The sequence below is a fragment of the Mesoplodon bidens genome (assembly GCF_964165515.1).
Source record: "Mesoplodon bidens genome assembly, chromosome: 8".
NCBI classification, from domain to species: domain Eukaryota; kingdom Metazoa; phylum Chordata; class Mammalia; order Artiodactyla; family Ziphiidae; genus Mesoplodon; species Mesoplodon bidens.
The window spans coordinates 66677763-66697501 of record NC_138165.1 but is presented as its reverse complement, the minus strand read 5'-3'; the positions used below and the strand labels follow the sequence as shown (position 1 = coordinate 66697501).

Sequence of the window (19739 nt, the reverse complement as noted above, 5' to 3'; positions counted from 1 at the left end):
AGGGACAATATGTGAGAGAGAATGGACATATGTAGAGAAAAAGCTAAAAAATCTGGATAAGGGTCCCTTTGAGTTTGTTACTGAATAATAAAACTGCATGCACTTGGTGAAATTCCATGAGTTTGAGAAAGTAATTACAGGGATTTTTAAGTGGAACAATTCCCAGAGCTCCCACATGACTAGGAGAAATTTTACATTTAATTTAGTACTAGGACTAAATTAGACCTAGAGTAAAAGCTATTTTAACCTTGCCATAGTGAAGCTTTAACCAAGCCTTAAAAGTTCCAGATGATCCACAAGTAACTTAACTACTTGCCAGAAGGCACTTCTTTAATGGAAGATGGTAAAACATTCTTTAATGGGAGACGATAAAATCCAGCAGCTAACAGGATAATATTCAAAAATATCTATAATCCCCCCTGCCAAGAATACTAAACATTTGAAGAAGCAAACTGTGATCCATAATTAGGAAAAAAATGCTTAATTCAAACAGACAGAGAAATGACAGAGGTGACGAAATTAGTAGACAAGGACTTTAAAATAGCTATTATAAATATGGTAAAGGATTTAAAGAAAACATGAACATAATAAGGAGAAAATGGAATATATAAAAAAGAACTAAATGGAAAGTCTAAACTTGAAAAATTCATTATATAAAATAAGAAATTTTCCAGATGTACTTAAAGCAGATTAGACATTACAGAAGAAAAGGTCAGTAAACTTAAAGATAGAGCAATAGTAACTGTTCAAGATGAAGGATAGTGAGGCTAAAAAAAAGGCTAAACAAGCAAACAGAAAAGAATATAGCCCAATAACCCATGACAGGAGATCAAGAAGTCTATCAAAATGTGTAATTGGAGTCCTGGTGGTTGCGGCAGAAGATATGGGAACAAAAAAATGTCAAAGAATTATCCACATTTGATGAAAACTGTAACTTGTAGAACCAAGAACATTGACAAAATCAAAAAAAAAGAATAAAGAAAAAGAAGTCTACACAAATGAATATAATAATCAAATTGCTGAAAATTGTGGATAAAACGTAAATCACAAAAAAATGAAGAAAGTGATACATGAGGGAATGAAGATAGAAAGAATCCCCAATTTCCCATCAAGAAACAATTCACAAGAGAAGAAAATGGAACATCTTCTTTGAAGAGCTAAAGGAAAAAATAAACTGCCAATTAGTAATCTAGATCTATTAAAAATACCCTTATAATGGAGATAAACACTTTTTCAGATTAACAATGTCTGAGAAAATTTATTGCTAGCAGACTTGCACTGTGAGTAATAGTAAAAGATTTAAAACTAAAGCACACAGGAAAGGAGGGGGAGCATATGAGATTAGTGTTGTAAGGTTCTTATACTACAGATGAAAGTGGTATAAATTATTTGAAGCCAAATTGTCATGAATTAAAGATGCATATTAAAATTACATTAAATTTAAATGGCATAGTCACTCCAGTTAAAAGGTATATAGTAGACAATATAAAAAAATCACGAACAAAGTATATGTTGTCTGCAGGAAAGACGTTTTAAAAATACAGACACAGAGAGGTTAAAAGTGAAAAGATGAAAAAAGATATACCATGCAAACACAGATCAGAAGAATGATTAGTAAAAGTAGACCATAGGACAAGGAATATCGGCAGGAGAAAGGGAAGATACATTATAGGAATGAGGGCCAATTAATCAAAAAGCCATAATAATACTCAATGTCTATGTGTATGCCTCAATTACAGAACTGGAAAATTTTCAGAGAAAAAACTGACAGAAGTGAAAGGAGAAATATGATGTGTATCTTATATATTAAGACTTGGAAGCTGAAATTGTTTTTTATTTTGGATACCTTCGAGAGCTATGGCTGGTAAATTACCATGCCTGAGAATAAAGTCAAGCCAAATATTTCAGAGAATAGGAACTAAGGATGTGTTTAGTTTCATATGTAAGCTCAGCTGTCCTTCTGCATGTAAAGCTGTTTTATCAGTTGTTTCCAAATATGTATAATCTTGCATGATGTATTTACCTATGTAATAATAGAGACATGGTAACAAAGTTAATAAGGTAGAAAAAATTAAAATATAGTTTGTAAATGGTTTCTAAACACATGGCTTTCAAAATGTTTGTCTTTTGGTTTAGTTGCTTTTTTCCCATAGCCTAAACAAGAACATTGTATTTGATTATTATTTTTTAAAAAATAGGTGTATGTAGTGTGGGAATTTAAAAATTAGATGACAGAGATCAAATTCCTACTTAGCTTTTTAGCTAGTCAGCCTCTACAGCAACTTTTAAAGGCTCCAATAGATATGCTGTTTATATTAATTACTATTTTATTAGTTGGGCTAACTGTGACTTGCAGCTTTTCATGGGGATTTACATGGAAATTTTCTCCACAGGAAATTAAAGAGCATGTAAATACTTTTTCCATTCTCTTTATTTTTAAGTTTATTTTGTGTTTTATTTGTTTGGAATAGTGAAGACTTACCCAGTAACAAGAATATTCTGTCCATAGAGTCTTTTCCCATCTACTTGGAAAATTTTCTAGGCTGACTTCAACAAATATGAAATATAAAAGTTAGCATTCAGATTTTACCCTCCCCTTTCCCAACAGAAAACAAAAAGATGAAGAAAGAATAGGGCAAAAAAAATTTTTTTTACAATTGTTTAAATGTATCAGGTAATTATGAATTAATTTTGATATTAATTAATTTTAATATTCATAATGAAATATTAAAATGTGAATTCATATACATTGGAGTTCAAGGAATTACTAAAATAAGAATTAGTAAAACATACTCTCATTATTCCTTAAGACATCATTAATAAATGTTATGTTCTGCATAAATCTAGGAAAATATGATAACTTGGATAATTTGCTGTAAACCTCATCTATCTTTTCAGACTGTAATTGGCATAAAAATAAATTAAATAGGGTGTCCATGGTTGTTATTTTCAGAATCCTCAAAGATAATCATTGGTAATTTAAATACATCTAAAATTTGAATGTGCTAAAATACATTATTTGAGTTAGTTTGCATGTATACCAGGTGAATTACTCTGATTTGGGATGAAACCAGAAAGGAACAATTTCTCTCTTTTAATATTGCATGAATATTGAAATCAAGCATCTCTATGTTCCTGTTCTGTGGCTACTGTCAGTAGGTAAAACAGAGCAAAAATTATTATTCAGCACTCTAGTCTTTTTTTTTTTTTTTTTTTTTTTCTTTTTGCGGTATGCGGGCCTCTCACTGTTGTGGCCTCTCCCGTTGCGGAGCACAGGCTCCGGACGCGCAGGCCCAGAGGCCATGGCTCACGGGCCCAGCCGCTCCGCGGCATATGGGATCCTCCCAGACCGGGGCACGAACCCGTATCCCCTGCATCGGCAGGCGGACTCTCAACCACTGCGCCACCAGGGAGGTCCAGCACTCTAGTCTTATATACTGTTTATATGTATATATTCTTTCCCTGCCTTCATAAATTAAAAATGTAACATAGTAATTGTACATTAAAATATTTTAAAGTAAGCTTATTATGACAATCCACCATCTAAAAATATTAATTGGGGGTTGTTTATTTACAATAAAAAAATCAGTTTTTCTTAACATTTAAAATACAATTAGAATTACACACACACACACACACACACACACACATCTTTTTTAAAAGACTGTTGAATAAAACATAGTAAAGCTCAAAAGGGAGATGAACCACATCACCTTATCATTCATAGACATTTTACTCTCCAAAGCATAACCTGATTGATCACTGGCTGAAAGGGGCATTTAAGCCAACTCATAGTCATATTCTCTCTCTCTTGCCTCTCTCTCCCTCCCTTTATGTCTCTCTGGCCATACAACTAATAATAAACTGCCCTGAACAAAGCTTTTCTCTGTAAAACAAATGATTATACAACAAATCAAATATCACTTAGTTTTCCTAATGTTTACGTGAACAAATCAAAATTTTTCATAATATATCCATTTGAATTTCATTATCCTTTAAATTAGAATTTAGAATCCATACTTGAAATACAGTGGGTCAAAGACAAGTAGCATTCTAGTTCTCAAGTGGAGTAATCCCAATAATTCTATGAGATTAAACTAAAAAATACATGACAGATACCATTTGCTTCATTTCTTCTCTGTAATTGGAAATAATAATGAAGCTTGTAATTGGATTAAGATAATGAAGCAGAAGAAGGAATCAGGGAAGGAGGTAATTCTGGTTCCTTTCACTCCTACTTCCATTCCTCTATAGAAATGATCTGTTTTTATAGGCAAAATAGGCTGTTTGAATTACTTTCACATTTCACATTATTTTAATAAATAACTATTTTAATCATAGATATTTTGAATAGCAAACTTAGTTCACCATGAATTATTATTTTTGTAAATGTGTTAGAAAGTTTTAAAATAGTTTTTGAGACATTATTATATTAAAATGTAGGTGACTTCATGGTTATACTGTAATAATTTAATCTTTAGGGAAAATAAGAAATTTCTTTATTGACATTCTGTATAAGAATAATTTTAATAGCAATAAACATATCACCCTAGTTTGTTAAATTGAAAGTCATAACATTATATTATAAATTGTGGTAATTGATACATATATACTGTTTTACTTGCAGATTATCCAAAGAAAACTAGAAGGACAAAGACAACATTGCAAAAAGGTGAATATGTTCATTTGTATGTTCATTAGTAGCATTTACATAAGACACTTGGCAATTCAATTCTTAGCTTTCTCTGCTATGAGATTCATCATAAATCCATGTGATCTTTGAAATGGTGTTTTGTTTCAGTGCATATAATGAAAAAGTAGAAATAACATACATGATATTTGATAAAGGAAGACTTCAAACACTGTGTTTACTCATTCTAATGCAGTGTGATATCTGGTATTAGATCAGTAACAATCCAGAGCCATGCACATGCTATTTTAACATCCCCAAATAGTGATTTAGATGTTGCTGTTCTTACTTTATTTCTCAGATCTCTAATCCTTTCATAATCTCAGCACTATGTGGCTTTAGCAAGTTTCATCCAGTACTACCCTGAATGTATATATGCCTTTGAGTTGTCAACAGCCTGTATGAAAAAATAAGTGGAGATATTTAACAATAAATAATTGCTTTCGTCAACATTATTTAGCATTTGCATATTTTTGATTTTGTGATTTAAATTATTTATAGTTTTTAACTAAAAATAATTACTTTTTGGTGAATATATTATATCAGCACAAGAAAAATATTACAAGAAATGAAGAAAGACATGCTCCTTTTAATAAAGGTCTAGAAGCTGACTTTGCTCAATTACCATTCACAGCATTTACATTTAAATGAGAAAATATTGAACAAAAAGATCAAATTATTTAACTCAGGACATGAAAAAGCTACATAATTCAAAGTGAATTTTAGTTTTACTAACTTTGATTTAATTATGTGGGAAAGAGCTGAAAAATTCTATAACTCACTGATAAGCTTAAGAAAATCTACTGTCCAGGATTTCAATCAAAATTTATAAAATAAATTCAGCAAAATTTGTACAAACAACATAAGTAAATGTATTTATTTACAAGTTTTAAAATAACTTTCTATAAATATTGAATTAATTTTTACAAAAGTGTTCAATACTTCAATTAAATGAAATTCTTCTTATCTGTAATATCAAAGAATACAGCATATTGGGCTTCCCTGGTGGCGCAGTGGTTGAGAGTCCGCCTGCCGATGCAGGGGACACGGGTTCGTGCCCCGGTCTGGGAAGATCCCACATGCCGCGGAGCAGCTGGGCCCGTGAGCCATGGCTGTTGAGCCTGTGCGTCCGGAGCCTGTGCTCCGCAACGGGAGAGGCCACAACAGTGAGAGGCCCATGTAACGCAAAAAAAACAAAACAAAAAAAAAAACAAAAAAAAGAATACAGCATATTTATAAATAGGGGTTTTTTGTCCATCAAGTAAAAGATGATATCTTCAACATTTAAACATTAGTATATTTTTTTCAAAAATGTAGATTTAGGAAAAAATTATATGCAGTGGAAATTTACTAGAAAATTATGCTACTTAATTTATATCTAATGATTCAGAATTGAAACATTCTTATTTGATATTATATATGAAAGTTAGAGAGTAAAGCTATGGATACTATTCACGTGTAAAAAATGTCAGATGCTAAAAAAAAAAAAAAGTCAGATGCTAAAACCAATCCATAATGAAGACTTTAAGCATATTGATTTGAAGTCAACTTTGTGATATGCTTCCTAACATCACATCAGAACAGTTATAAAGACAATGGGGATTCTTTACAACCCTTTTGGGAGAAAGTTTTGTTTAAGACAATTGCCAAGTATGCAGCCTCAAACAAAAGTTAGTAGTGAAAATCATGTGGTTTATGGAAGTTGGCATATAGCTTAAAGCCTGCCTTCTGGGTTTTAGCTGAGAATCAATTTAGAGCAAGGATTGTGTATGCAGATTCAATACGAATGTTAAAACTTTATTTATCTTAGGAATATTGGGAACGAATTTCTTAATTTGTGACCGTAGATATTTTAAACTCTAGGCCTAAGCAGAATTATTTTAAAAGTATTCAATTTCAACTCCTAAAATAAATGTATGTCCTAGAATGGGGCCTCATATAAATATGGCAACTTTCAGTTGTATAATTCCTTAATCATATTTTCAGAATAATTTGTTACTGTTTTCTCTTCTTTGTATGCAATATTTTTTACCTACTCCTTTTTGTTAAACATAGAATTCTTATATTATTTGTTAATATGATTTAAAATTTCATAAATACATACTAAGACCTAAACAAATCAAATTGGTGATCAAATGTATTTTTCTTTCTCTTGTAATACAGTATATTATAAAACTTTTTTAAAACAGCTTTATTGAGATATAATTCACATGCTAAACAATTCAGCCATTCAAAGTGCACAATTTAATAATTTTAGTATATTTAGTGTTGTGCAACCATAAGCATAATCAATTTTAGAACATTTTTATCACCCCCCAAAAAAAACCTCTGTAATCACTAACAGACACTGCCCCATTTCTTCCAGCTCCCTAAGCCACAGGCAACCATTAATCCACTTTCTGCATCTATAGATTGGCCTATTCTGGATGCTTCATAAAAATGAAATCATATAATATATGGATATATGGATATATATGGATAATATATGGATTTTTGTGTCTGACTCATTTCACTCAGCATCATGTTGTCAAGGTTCATCCATGTCGTAGCAGATCTCAGAATTTCATTCCTTTTATGACAGGATAATATTCCATTATATGAATAGACCACATTTTGTTTATCCATTTATCAGATGACAGATGTTTGGGTTGTTCCCACCTTTTAGCACTTGGGAATAATGTTGCTAGGTACATTAGGGTTCAAGTTTTTGTGTGCACATGTGATTTCATTTCTCTTGCCCTAGACACCTAGGCCTCTGTGTGGTTCTAATAGGCATTCCTTTTAATTTTGAGTGAAGTTGAACATCTTCATGAATTACCTGTTTAAATCCATTGCTTGTTTTACTGTTGGGTTGTTTGAATGTTTCTTATTTGTGGTATTGTGATTTATAACAAAGATATAGTTGGTCTTCCTCCTGTTGTCCCTGGCACAGAGCTCCAAAAACCCTTGGAATTTCCTGACTTGAGCCTTAAAGGTATCTCTTGTTATGTTAATGATGTGACTTCCGGGACAGCTCCTAAATTGGGGGGGCTGCTGGTTGCCAGGGGAGCCAACCCCTTGATTAGAGGGTTGGAACTTTCAATCCCAGCCCCCCTCCACCACCTCCAGAGAGGAGACAGGGGCTGGAGGTTGAGTTCAATCACCAATGGCCAATGATTTAATTATTCATGCCTATATAATGAAGCCTCCATAAAAACACAGAAGGACGGAGTTCATGGAACTTCCGGGTTGTTGAACTTGGGGAGATTCGGGAAGAGTGGATGCCTGGAGCGGGAAGCTCTGCCTCTTCCCACATACCTTGCCCTGTGCATCTCCTCCACCTTGCTCTTCCTGAATTATATCCTTTTGTAATAAACTGGTGATCTAGTAAGAAAACGTTTCTGGAGTTCCGTGAGCCAAATTAATCAAATCCAAAGAGGGGGTGTGGAACCTCAGATTTACAGCCTTGTTGGTCAGAAGCCCCGGGGGCAGAGGGGGCGGGGTGCACCTGAACTTTTTTTTAATTTTAACATCGTTGTTGGAGTATAATTGCTTTACAATGTTGTGTTAGTTTCTGCTGTATCACAAAGTGAATCAGCTATAGGTATACATATATCCCCATATCCCCTCCCTCTTGTGTCTCCCTCCCACCCTCCCTATCCCACCCCTCTAGGTGGTCACAAAGCACCAAGCTGTGCTATGTGGCTGCTTCCTACTAGCTATCTATTTTACATTTGGTAGTGTATATAAATCTATGCCACTCTCTCACTTTGTCCCAGCTTACCCTTCCCCCGCCCCATATCCTTAAGTCCATTCTCTACTGTCCTACCCCTAGGTTCTTCAGAACCTTTTTTTTTAATAGATTCCATATATATGTGTTAGCATACAGTATTTGTTTTTCTCTTTCTGACTTACTTCACACTGTATGACAGACTCTAGGTCCATCCACCTCACTACAAATAGCTCAATCTCTTTCCTTTTTATGGCTGAGTAATAATCCATCGTATATATGTGCCACAGCTTCTTTATCCATTCATCTGTTGATGGACACTTAGGTTGCTTCCATGTCCTGCGTACTGTAAATAGTGCTGCAGTGAACATTGTTGTACATGACTCTTTTTGAATTATCATTTCTCAGGGTATATGTCCAGTAGTGGGATTGCTGGGTCATATGGTAATTCTGTTTTTAGTTTTTTAAGGAACCTCCATACTGTTCTCCATAGTGGCTGTATCAATTTACATTCCCACCAACAGTGCAAGTGGGTTCCCTTCTCTCCACACCCTCTCCAGCATTTATTATTTGTAGATTTTTTGATGATGGCCATTCTGACCAGTGTGAGGTGATACCTCATTGTAGTTCTGATTTGCATTTCTCTAATGATTAGTGATGGTGAGCTTCCTTTCATGAGTTTGTTGGCAATCTGTATATCTTTTTTGGAGAAATGTCTAGGTCTTCTACCCATTTTTGGATTGGGTTGTTTGTTTTTTTGATATTGAGCTGCATGAGCTGCTTGTATATTTTGGAGATTAATCCTCTGTCAGTTGCTTCATTTGCAAATATTTTCTCCCATTCTGAGGGTTGTCTGTTCGTCTCATTTATGGTTTCCTTTGCTGTGCAAAAGTTTTTAAGTTTCGTTAGGTCCCACTTGTTTATTTTTGTTTTTATTTCCATTTCTCTAGGATGTGGGTCAAAAAGGATCTTGCTGTGATTTATGTCATAGAGTTTTCTGCCTATGTTTTCCTCTAAGAGTTTTATAGTGTCTGGCCTTACATTTAGGTCTTTAATCCATTTGAAGCTTATTTTTGTGTGTGGCGTTAGGGAGTGTTCTAATTTCATTCTTTTACATGTAGCTGTCCAGTTTTCCCTGCACCACTTATTGAAGAGGCTGTCTTTTCTCCATTGTATATTCTTGCCTCCTTTATCAAAGATAAGGTGTATTATAAAAATTTAAAGAAGTAGGATTTTTCCTTGTCCCATATATTAAACTTAACCACAAATTATTACCATGGGAATAATAGTTACATTCACCTTAAGAAACGAGGCAGTAAACAATGAACAAAACAACTTTCAAATTGGTACTTTGAGAAGTCATAGAAAATAGATATTTTACTCTATATTAAAATAGGATGTTTTAATTAATAAAACACCTTTTTCATAGGGGATTCATTTTTCTACTGTTGCAGAAATCATTAACATTATTAAATACATACTGGTTTTATAATAAAACACTCATGAATATTGCTTCCCTGAGATAAATGCAAGATGCTTTAAGATGTGAAAAGATGCTACTGTTCATTTTTGCCACTATGGTAATATATAGTTGCAGGGGGGAAAAATGGGGAAATTGGAGCTTTGCCCTAAAAAATTCAAACCCAATATATCTTGCAATCATCATAATTTTGAAAATGATTTATTGCTTTTCTTTGCAGAGTATGCATGTAAACAAGGCTTGTAATATAGATCACAGTGGTACAACTTTTGTGACAGCTGTGTTTAGCCTGGTTTGGAGCACTATCAAAGAATGGGTATTAGACTTTTTCAAAAGCCTCTCCAATCCCTGAACATGTATTTCCTGTCTGCCTCTGCACTATTGGAGTCATTCCAATGCCTGGAAGAAAAATAAGAGACACAGTGGAGGAGGATGTCATACCTAATACAGATATTAATTTCAGCATAAGAATTCAGGAACTTCTAAGTATAGCCATGAAAGCTTCAATACCCCTCAAAGCTTCTACCTTTTTTAAAAATTGAAACCATTCTAATGAAGCAACAAAGTATACTTAAATGAGACTGCACACCTGAAAATTAAGAAATATTTGTAGATCTTTCCTAAATGTTGATGCACATAAGCTTAATAAAAATAATTAAACCAAATTTTTGCCATAACATTTTGGACTTCCAAACCAAGGGTAAAAAAAAACCCAATATCTTTTATTCTCTCAGTTCATGAAAGAGCTGATAGTTAATGCCCTACTAATTTACTATGAGAAATTTAGAATTTGAAATTCCAATAGACACAATGTATGACAACAGTTGTAACTCCCTTATTCTAAATGTCATAGTAGATATAGTATAGTTGTGGATAAAGTTATATTTTACCTTTTATCTTTATCTTTTCATATTTACTCCTTAAATAATTTCAACTTAACCATTTATATTTTTAATTAACATAATTAAATTATTCACAAAGAGGAATATTGCTTTCTGACATTTTTATAATTTCTAGAAAAGCCAGATTTCTGCTTTTTGGAAGAAGATGCTGGAATCTGTCGAGGTTATATTACTAGGTATTTTTATAACAATCAATCAAAGCAGTGTGAACGCTTCAAGTATGGTGGGTGCCTTGGCAATCTCAACAACTTTGAATCACTGGAAGAATGCAAGGACACCTGTGAGGACACATGTACGTTCATTTCTCATATCCTTTTACTTCATTTTGTAGGCATTCTTTTTAAAATAAGGCATCCTAGAGGATGTTCAGGCTTACCCAGATTTTGTTGTAGCCATGCAAATGCAGATCCACTGTAGTCACTCTTAATCTGATAGAAATTAGTCACCATGTTAGTTTATTTAAGAAAGAGAATTAAGAAATTTATAGTGGAAATTATTTCCATAGAAATTATTTTTAGGTTACATTATTTAATTTTCCTTTCTGAGAATACTGTAGTACAATTTAGGCACAAGAGTAGGACTGCTGAAATCCCTTAGGCTTATAAAAATTTGAGAGCATGTGGTTCTTTGGAAACTACCACCTAAAATCAGTCAGTTTTATCTGACCCTAAAATTAATTAAAGGAGTGACTTAAACATTAATTTTTACCTTTTTTGTTTTGACAAAGAACCACAAAGTTACTCGTGGAAATATTATCGTATAAGATACATATATAAAGATATAAAGATATATATATATCTTATATATATAAGAGATATAAAGATATATAAAGATTCACTGTTCACTAATTTAACATACCAATGTGAATAAAATTTCTAGACATCTACTTTTCTTAACACAACTTCTGTGCTTTGCTTTATGTGTACAATTATGAGCTTGTGAAAATGTCTTCTATTTTAATTGGCTGTATTTTTTTTCAGTGAATGATTTCCAGGTGGATGATTATAGAACTCAGCTTGATGCTGTGAATAATGACTCCTTGACTCCCCAGCCTACCAAGGTACCCAGCTTCTTCGGTAAGACTCTATTTTAATTTCTGCCAGAAAAATATTATCATGGTAACAATAGAAATAAAATGTACATGAGAACTATGCTTTTTAGAAAATTATACTTCTTTTGTTTTTTAATAATAGGTGTGTTGAAATACTGAGATTCAAAATTGCTTAAGACCTTTTTTCCCAGAAAAGTGATAATTTTCCTAATCTATTTTAAAGTATGCTTTGTAGTAGGCTTTTGATTACATATCCCGTGAAAACTTTTACATGATATTTAACTCTGCACCAAATTTATCTTATAAAATAATGCTAGGAATTATCAACTTCAATATCTAATTGTAAGTCATTGTAATGGCAGCAGTGTGTCAAAAGAAGCCTACAGTGTTCTTAAATTCAGCATAGCGGGCTTCCCTGGTGGCGCAGTGGTTGAGAGTCTGCCTGCTGATGCAGGGGACATGGGTTCGTGCTCCGGTCCGGGAGGATCCCACGTGCCGCGGAGTGGCTGGGCCCGTGAGCCATGGCCGCTGAGCCTGCGCGTCCGGAGCCTGTGTTCCGCAACAGGAGAGGCCACAACAGTGAGAGGCCTGCGTACCGGTAAAATAAATAAAATAAAATTGAGCATAGCATTGGAGAAGGTCTCTGGTGTTAGTCACAGGACAGATTAGGATTTGGTGACTAACCATCCGTGAGGCTATGTCACTCTGAGAGAATTTTCTTTTGGATGTATGCAGAACACTTTTCTGGACTCTGTCCTGTCAACATATTTGTCAAATTTAAACAAACATACAGGAAATATGCTCACAAAAATGCAGAGCTGGGAAAATAGTGAAAATACTGGAAAACATAACCAGACACCACAAATATCTAGACAGAAACAACCTAAAAAGTTGAAAGTTAATGGGATGAATGTAAGGTTCTTTCTAAATTTAAAAAATCACAAGTCCTTATTCAGAAACTGGAGATTTTGCTTAGAAGCAGTCCGTATAAGTGTTAAACGTAAAGTTGGCATGTGTTGAGAGTTCTGTGGCTATTAAAATTGCAGCCTCTGGGCTTCCCTGGTGGCGCAGTGGTTGAGAGTCCGCCTGCCGATGCAGGGGACACGGGTTCGTGCCCCGGTCTGGGAAGATCCCACATGCCGCAGAGCGGCTGGGCCCGTGAGCCATGGCTGCTGAGCCTGCGCATCCGGAGCCTGTGCTCTGCAAGGGGAGAGGCCACAACAGTGAGAGGCCCGCCTACCGCAAAAAAAAAAAAAAAAAAAAAAAAAAATTGCAGCCTTAGGGTAAAAAGAGACATAGTGTCTGGGTCACAGGTTCTCTACCCCAGCCATGTGTCAGAATTGGATGGGGTTCAGAACCAGAATGTCTTTGAGCATCTTTCTTTACAAAAAACAAACAAGCAAGCAAAACTTCTGCCCACATGGATTTAAGGGACTGCAAATGTTGTCTGTGATTTATCTAGAATGAGGAATATAGTCCTACATTGACCTGATGATGCCTGTGGACTTGCTTCAGCCCTGAATGCGATACCTTAGAAGTCACTGGACTGAGACTTAGAAGGACTGGAAAGTGTAAGGAGATGTGAGATCTAAGAGAGAACATTATATATACTCTCAGTACTTGAAACACTGTCATGTGAAAGGAAAATTAAATTCTGTACATGCCTCACTCAATCTTCTCCATTTCAGTCTTCCCTGTCCCTATCCCCCCATTCCTTATCTCCCTCAACCCAGCCTAAGAATCAGAATTAATGAATGAAATCTAAAGTACAAATTTCTTTCTGTAAAGTGTTTATTTTTAATGTGAAGTCTTCAAAAATGAATGAGTGCTTCAGTGACTAAATTCCCCAAATTGTAGGCATTCAAGTAGTGTTCCAATAGTACTTGCAGTGTCATAAAGGGCATGCAAAATTTCAGAGGGAGTTAGTATATTCAAAATCCCTTCAGGTCTTTAGATTTTATAATTAGAGCAGTGAAGTATTATATCTGTCACTGCTTGCAATTATATAAATACATTTTATAATAATTTAAGAAAATACAGTTCTATGTTTATGTAAAAACTTGTTCAACGGTTTAGCAAATGCGTAAGGTTCTCTGTGGATATTAGATTCTTTTGAAAAGATGTAAATCCTTTAAGGTTTTGATTCAGTGTATAGGAATAAGAATATGCCCCACAATACAAATAGAATAGCATTCGTTTAAAATTATTTTCATTAAAAACAATCCTTAGGTATTTGAATACTCCAAAAAATATAGCTAGATTGTGTTATTGTTATTAAGTGAAATATTTATAAATATAATTTTAATGTTTCTCTTTCTGATGATAATAGAAAAACATTTTAGAAATTTTGTTCAATGTTACTGGAAAATGGTTTGGTAATTTTTTTTAAATTGCAATTTATTCTCAACCATAATATTGCAAATTAGCATGAGAATATATTTTTTCCAGTGAACCCTCTTGACTCAAGATATTTGAATGCTTATTAAGCACAACTGAGGTTTAATTTTCTCCTTTCATTTCCATATTTCAGTATTTTTTTTTTTTTTGCTGTACGCGGGCCTTTCACTGTTGTGGCCTCTCTCGTTGCGGAGCACAGGCTCCGGACGCGCAGGCCCAGCGGCCATGGCTCACGAGCGTAGCCGCTCCGCGGCATGTGGGATCTTCCCGGACCGGTGCACGAACTCGTGTCCCCTGCATCAGCAGGCGGACTCAACCACTGCGCCACCAGGGAAGCCCCATATTTCAGTATTAATAGGCTACATAGGTGACCTCAAATATTGAAACTTGCTCTTCCTTAAAGAGGTTTTTGTTTTGTTTTGTTTTGTTTTTTTCGGTACGCGGGCCTCTCACTGTTGCGGCCTCTCCCGTTGCGAAGCACAGGCTCCGGACGCACAGGCTCAGCGGCCATGGCTCAGGGGCCCAGCCGCTCCGCTGCATGTGGGATCTTCCCAGACCAGGGCACGAACCCGTGTCCCCTGCATCGGCGGGCGGACTCTCAACCACTGCGCCACCAGGGAAGCCCTAAAGAGATTTTTATAAATGTTCTGTAAGCATGGCCCTGTGCAGAAGTGAGAGCAAATTACTTGATTTTGATTTTTTGTCCTGAATTGTGAGGATCTCCTCATAGTTACAATAAATATGTGCTCAGTACATATGGGAGAGAAATAATTCTAACACAGTATCTCTAAGTGTATGCAGTTCTGTGTAAGATCTTCAGAATGAAAGACTGTCACAATGGGTTCTTCTTGACTTTCCTGCTGGGATTGGCACTAAAATATAGTGGATAAGAGATATGACTCTGAGCCTGAAGACTTGGTCTCAGATCCTATTTCTTTCACTTACCAGCTGTGCAACATTAAGATAATTCTTAACCTCTCAGAACCTTATTTTTTCTCACTGCAAAATGAGGATGGTAATAATATAGTACTTACCTCATAGGTTTTATTGTGAGGTGAAATCAGTCAATATACATAACTTGCTTAGGACAGTACCTGATAACCTATTCAGTGCTACATAAGTATGATTTATCATTATTACCCATGTAATTCAGAGCAATATAAGCCTTAGTTCCCAGGCCTTAGTTTCTCATCTGTAAAACAACTCTTTGTAAGTTCCCATTTGTAGGAAAAGGTGGTATTTCAGCCACTTATAAAATCTCAGATTATTCAAATAAGTGCTTCAGTACACATACAGTAAAAAAATTACAATTAACCTTTAAAAGAGAATCCACAATAGAACTAAATACATATGTGGGAACTTAAAACAGTTCAAATGTGTTTCCTAGAAACAAATTGAGAATATTGGCATGCAGAAGTATCATGGGGCTTTGAAACCAAAAGAATTTTATTTGTAAAATTTTTCTTTATAGTTTTCAGTATTTCCAGCTTTCCAAATTTTCAGAATTCTGCCACCATTTTTCCATTTATTTCAGCTTGAGCATTTGGTAATCTCTTTTGATCACTTCTGTTCTAGTCAGTCATTAAATTCTATTGCTTTTTCTGATGAAATGTCCATTCTCATCTTCTCCATTTTCAGTCTAACCTGTTTCATTCAGACTATCAGTCCTTCATGCTTAGATTACAACAATCATATGTCAACCAAACTGGGATGCTAATAGAAATGAAAGGAGAATGCTAAAAAAATTTTATTTATTTAAAATATATACATATAGACGGAAAATTGGGTTTGTCATTTTGGTGGATAAATATTATAGTTTTATTTTAAAACATATTGCAATTTTTAAAAAACACAATACGTTGGAACATGATATACCAAAAAAATAAGCATGAATTAATACTAGCTCAGGCAAACCAGATGTTGTAGACATTAAATAGGTAGATAAGGAGGATAAATAAATAGATATCACAGAGGTCAGCTATAACTCAGATATACTACATATATTATTAATATAGTCATATATCAGGCATAAGTCAAGTAAAACATTTTATGTATATGTGTGTATATGTATAGACATAAAAGATGGAGATGGAGAATCAGAGCTATATATAACATGTATAAGATATGACCTTTTTTGACATGACTGGCCTACTTAGATACATTCATTATATTAGAGTCAGGCAAATTTACATATTTCTCTTGCTTTATAGAAAAGAGTTTTAACTTAATGGATACATTTTTTTCCCTGTGTTAATTTAGCCTCATCCACTTGGCTTAAATTTGTCTGTTATCTGTTAGCTCTCTACCTACTCCAGATTTTGTCTCACTATCCTGTAAATAAAAAAGTTTTTTGTCCATTCAGAATAGATACTGTCATTAAACATAAATTATCCACTCTCTTCATTATTATTAAACACAAGTTATCCACTGCTTTCTCCCACCTAAAACTCACTGGCCTTCCTCATCGTACCTAAGCTGCTTTTTTACCACCATAAGGAAGACTTCTTCCTCTCTCTTTCCCCTGGCTTTTTATTTTGATTCATTTAATATTTATATTGTTTGATGTGTCAGTTCTGCCTCACTGACTAGATTACAAGTTTTTTGAAGGAAGAGAGCATGGATTATATATTTTGTAGACTTCCCTCCCCTAGTGTTTATCCCACTGTTAGACACAGGATAGAAGACTAATATTTTTTTATTTATTAATTTTGTAATCCACAGTTACAACAGAAAGAACAAATGACGGTTGGAAGAATGCTGACCACATTTACCAAGTCTTTCTGAACATCTGCATTCATGCATCCATATTCATTTTAAGATTACGTGGCATTTTATGCATATGTTAATAATTGTTTTTTGGTATTTCTTTAATATTTACATGGTATATGTGGTGTCTTCCATAGGATACTATTAATAAAGTTTTAATATTTATATGGAATTAATATATTCCTCTCAATATATCTCTTTGATAAACATCTAACTAGCAAAGAAAAACTAATGTTTTCAAGTGTTCATATTGGTACTGGGCCTTTTAAGTGGACTCGACTCATTCATGAAAACAGTGGATGATCCTTCTGCTGCTCATAGCTTCCTTTGCCTCTGTATATCAACTCTTATTAGCTGCCTTGGAACTACATCAGCTATATGATATTTCGGAAAGAAAAACTTTGAGTAGACTTCAGAAGCCTATTGCCAACCCAGTCTGGTATTTGCTATTTAAGAAAATGAACATCTGTATACCTGACCTAGTCCCATGTTGCTTCCTGGCAGCCTCCAGGTCAAGGGAGAATAATTGAATGGTATTCTGAAGGCCATTTGGGTACTTGGAACTCTATGTCTCTCCTGACTGTATTCACTGTATGACCTAGTGGCCAGATTCCATATATATGTGAAAAAAATGGGTAGAAAAGAAACACACACACACACACACACACACACACATACATACACACACATCTTTTAAAAAATTTTGGTTATCAGCCTTCTGGAAGAGGTGTTATGTTCAGAAATTGCCTGATTGACACCAAAAACCATTACTGATATGGTCAATTTACAGATTTGCAAGAGAATGTTGTCACCTATTTGGCCTCTTGTTGAAGATGTGGTTACATAAAGGAGACTATTACAACCATGGAAATTTTTTGGAAAGAAAATAACCTCCATCAACTAAAGAGTTACACACTTAGCTGTATACCACAGTTAATCACCACTAAGCAATGTCAACAATTCTGGAAAACCCAACTCATCAACACCCCACTTCCACAGTCCAAAAGAAATATCCTGTTTTTCATACTGTATTCTCAAACCAAGAAGCACAGAAACTTCCCTCATAATCTAAATATTCCTGCATGGTGAATCATGTGCCTTCAAGCTGGCTTTACAAAAATTGATAACAACTTGTGGTAAGGATTCATCAGACCTACTATTTCTTGGCAGGAGATCTGGTGAGAAACAAAAATGTAGCACTTCATCTCTGCCAAGAGTGCTGCCAACTGAATATAGTCACTCTAGGTGACCACTGACTACTTTTGCTAATCCTTTTCTTCCTGGACCATCTCTGGTTTTAACAAGGATAAATTTTTTGCCCCAGTCATAAGATTCCTCCAGAGAAGTGTTTCTAAATATATGGATAGCTTTAAAAGAGAAAATTCACAGACCAAAACCAAATTTTGAAAACCAAATTATTTTGAATGATATTAATTTTATATGAACAAGTAAAATGGTAGGAATAAACTTCTTTGGCATGTGACCATTACACAACTATAAATCAAAACTTATTCACAAATTAATACAATACAAACTACAAACTAATAAATTAATAATACTAATTCATTGATTTATTTGATGGCACATGTTTTTTGCTAAAAAGGAAAAATCCCTATAATATGATTTTGGTATGGACTGCTATAGGACATGTTAGTAATGAGATAGGAATAGGTTAGATAACCCTGTGCTACTCTATGTTGCGTGTAAGTCTTTGCCCTTTTTCTATTTGAATGCTGGACAATCTTTGCAAGAATGAATTTGAGAAGCATTGATATAAAATGTATATTTTAGGAAAATTCCAACCATCTTTCCTAGGGACACAGCAGAATGAGGTTTCTAGTTTTCTATCACATCTTAATGCTATTAAATGGATCCAACTGGCCAGTGCAAATATGATCAGAGAAGGCATAGAATCCTGGAACTTTGGTCTATTTCTAGAATCTGCCCAGGTTGAACATGCCAACTCAATAATTCTCACCTTCAAATGTTTGAGCTCTCAATACTGTTTGGCTCAGGACTGTTACTCCCAAAACTTGTTTTCAGCTTCCTTGTTTGATGACTGTTTTGATTGGGTATTTTTCTCCTGTTCAAACTTGCTAACTTCCAACTCCACTCACATAACTGAGGGTAAGAAGCTTCTAAGACATACTGAATCTGAGCTTCAAAGAAGAGAGACTTTGAGAATGAAACATAAAGGATAAGTTGTGACAACTTTCATTTTACCTGATAATTATTAAAATATATTTGCTCAGTTATTTTTATTTTCTAGTTAGTTTTCAGAAGACATATCATAGTGGTTAAGAACATTGGCTTTATGGGCAGAAAGATGTGGTTTAAATTCCAGTTCTGCTATTGCAGACTCTCTCTGTGGCCTGGAAAAGAATTACAACTTTCAGCCTCAGGTTCCTCATTTGTTATACGTGAAGAGTAATAGCTCATAAAATTTCGGGGAAGACTGTAATGACTTAACCCAGTGTTTAGCACAAATAAGAGCTCAAAGGTATTAATATTTGAATTTTTCACGATGGTGGGATCAATGATTATCCAGTATCAACAGAGGTTTAAAGCAGGAAAAAATAAAATAATCAGGGGTATCATTTGTATGCACATTATCAGTAATAATTTTTAATACAACTGAAATATGTAACCTTGATTTGGAGTGTCTGTATTTAATATACTTAATACTATGATTACCTGAAATAACATAAAGCACTTGTAAAATTCAAACACAATTATAAAATATC

The 19739-nt window shown here is 34.4% G+C and overlaps 1 protein-coding gene across 3 annotated transcripts in view; it reads left to right on the top strand.

The window, feature by feature from the left end:
• The window catches only part of TFPI (tissue factor pathway inhibitor), a 68139-nt gene that overhangs the window by 39461 nt on the left and 8939 nt on the right, over positions 1 to 19739 (top strand). For 2 of the 3 annotated variants that reach the window (XM_081242105.1, XM_081242106.1), the window contains 3 exons: positions 4628 to 4672; positions 10897 to 11073; positions 11762 to 11857. In XM_081242105.1, the coding sequence (XP_081098231.1) occupies positions 4628 to 4672; positions 10897 to 11073; positions 11762 to 11857 (318 nt within the window). Of the gene's footprint in view, positions 1 to 4627; positions 4673 to 10896; positions 11074 to 11761; positions 11858 to 16950; positions 19731 to 19739 lie in introns of those variants that run through there. The other variant, XM_081242107.1, reaches the window with a different exon arrangement.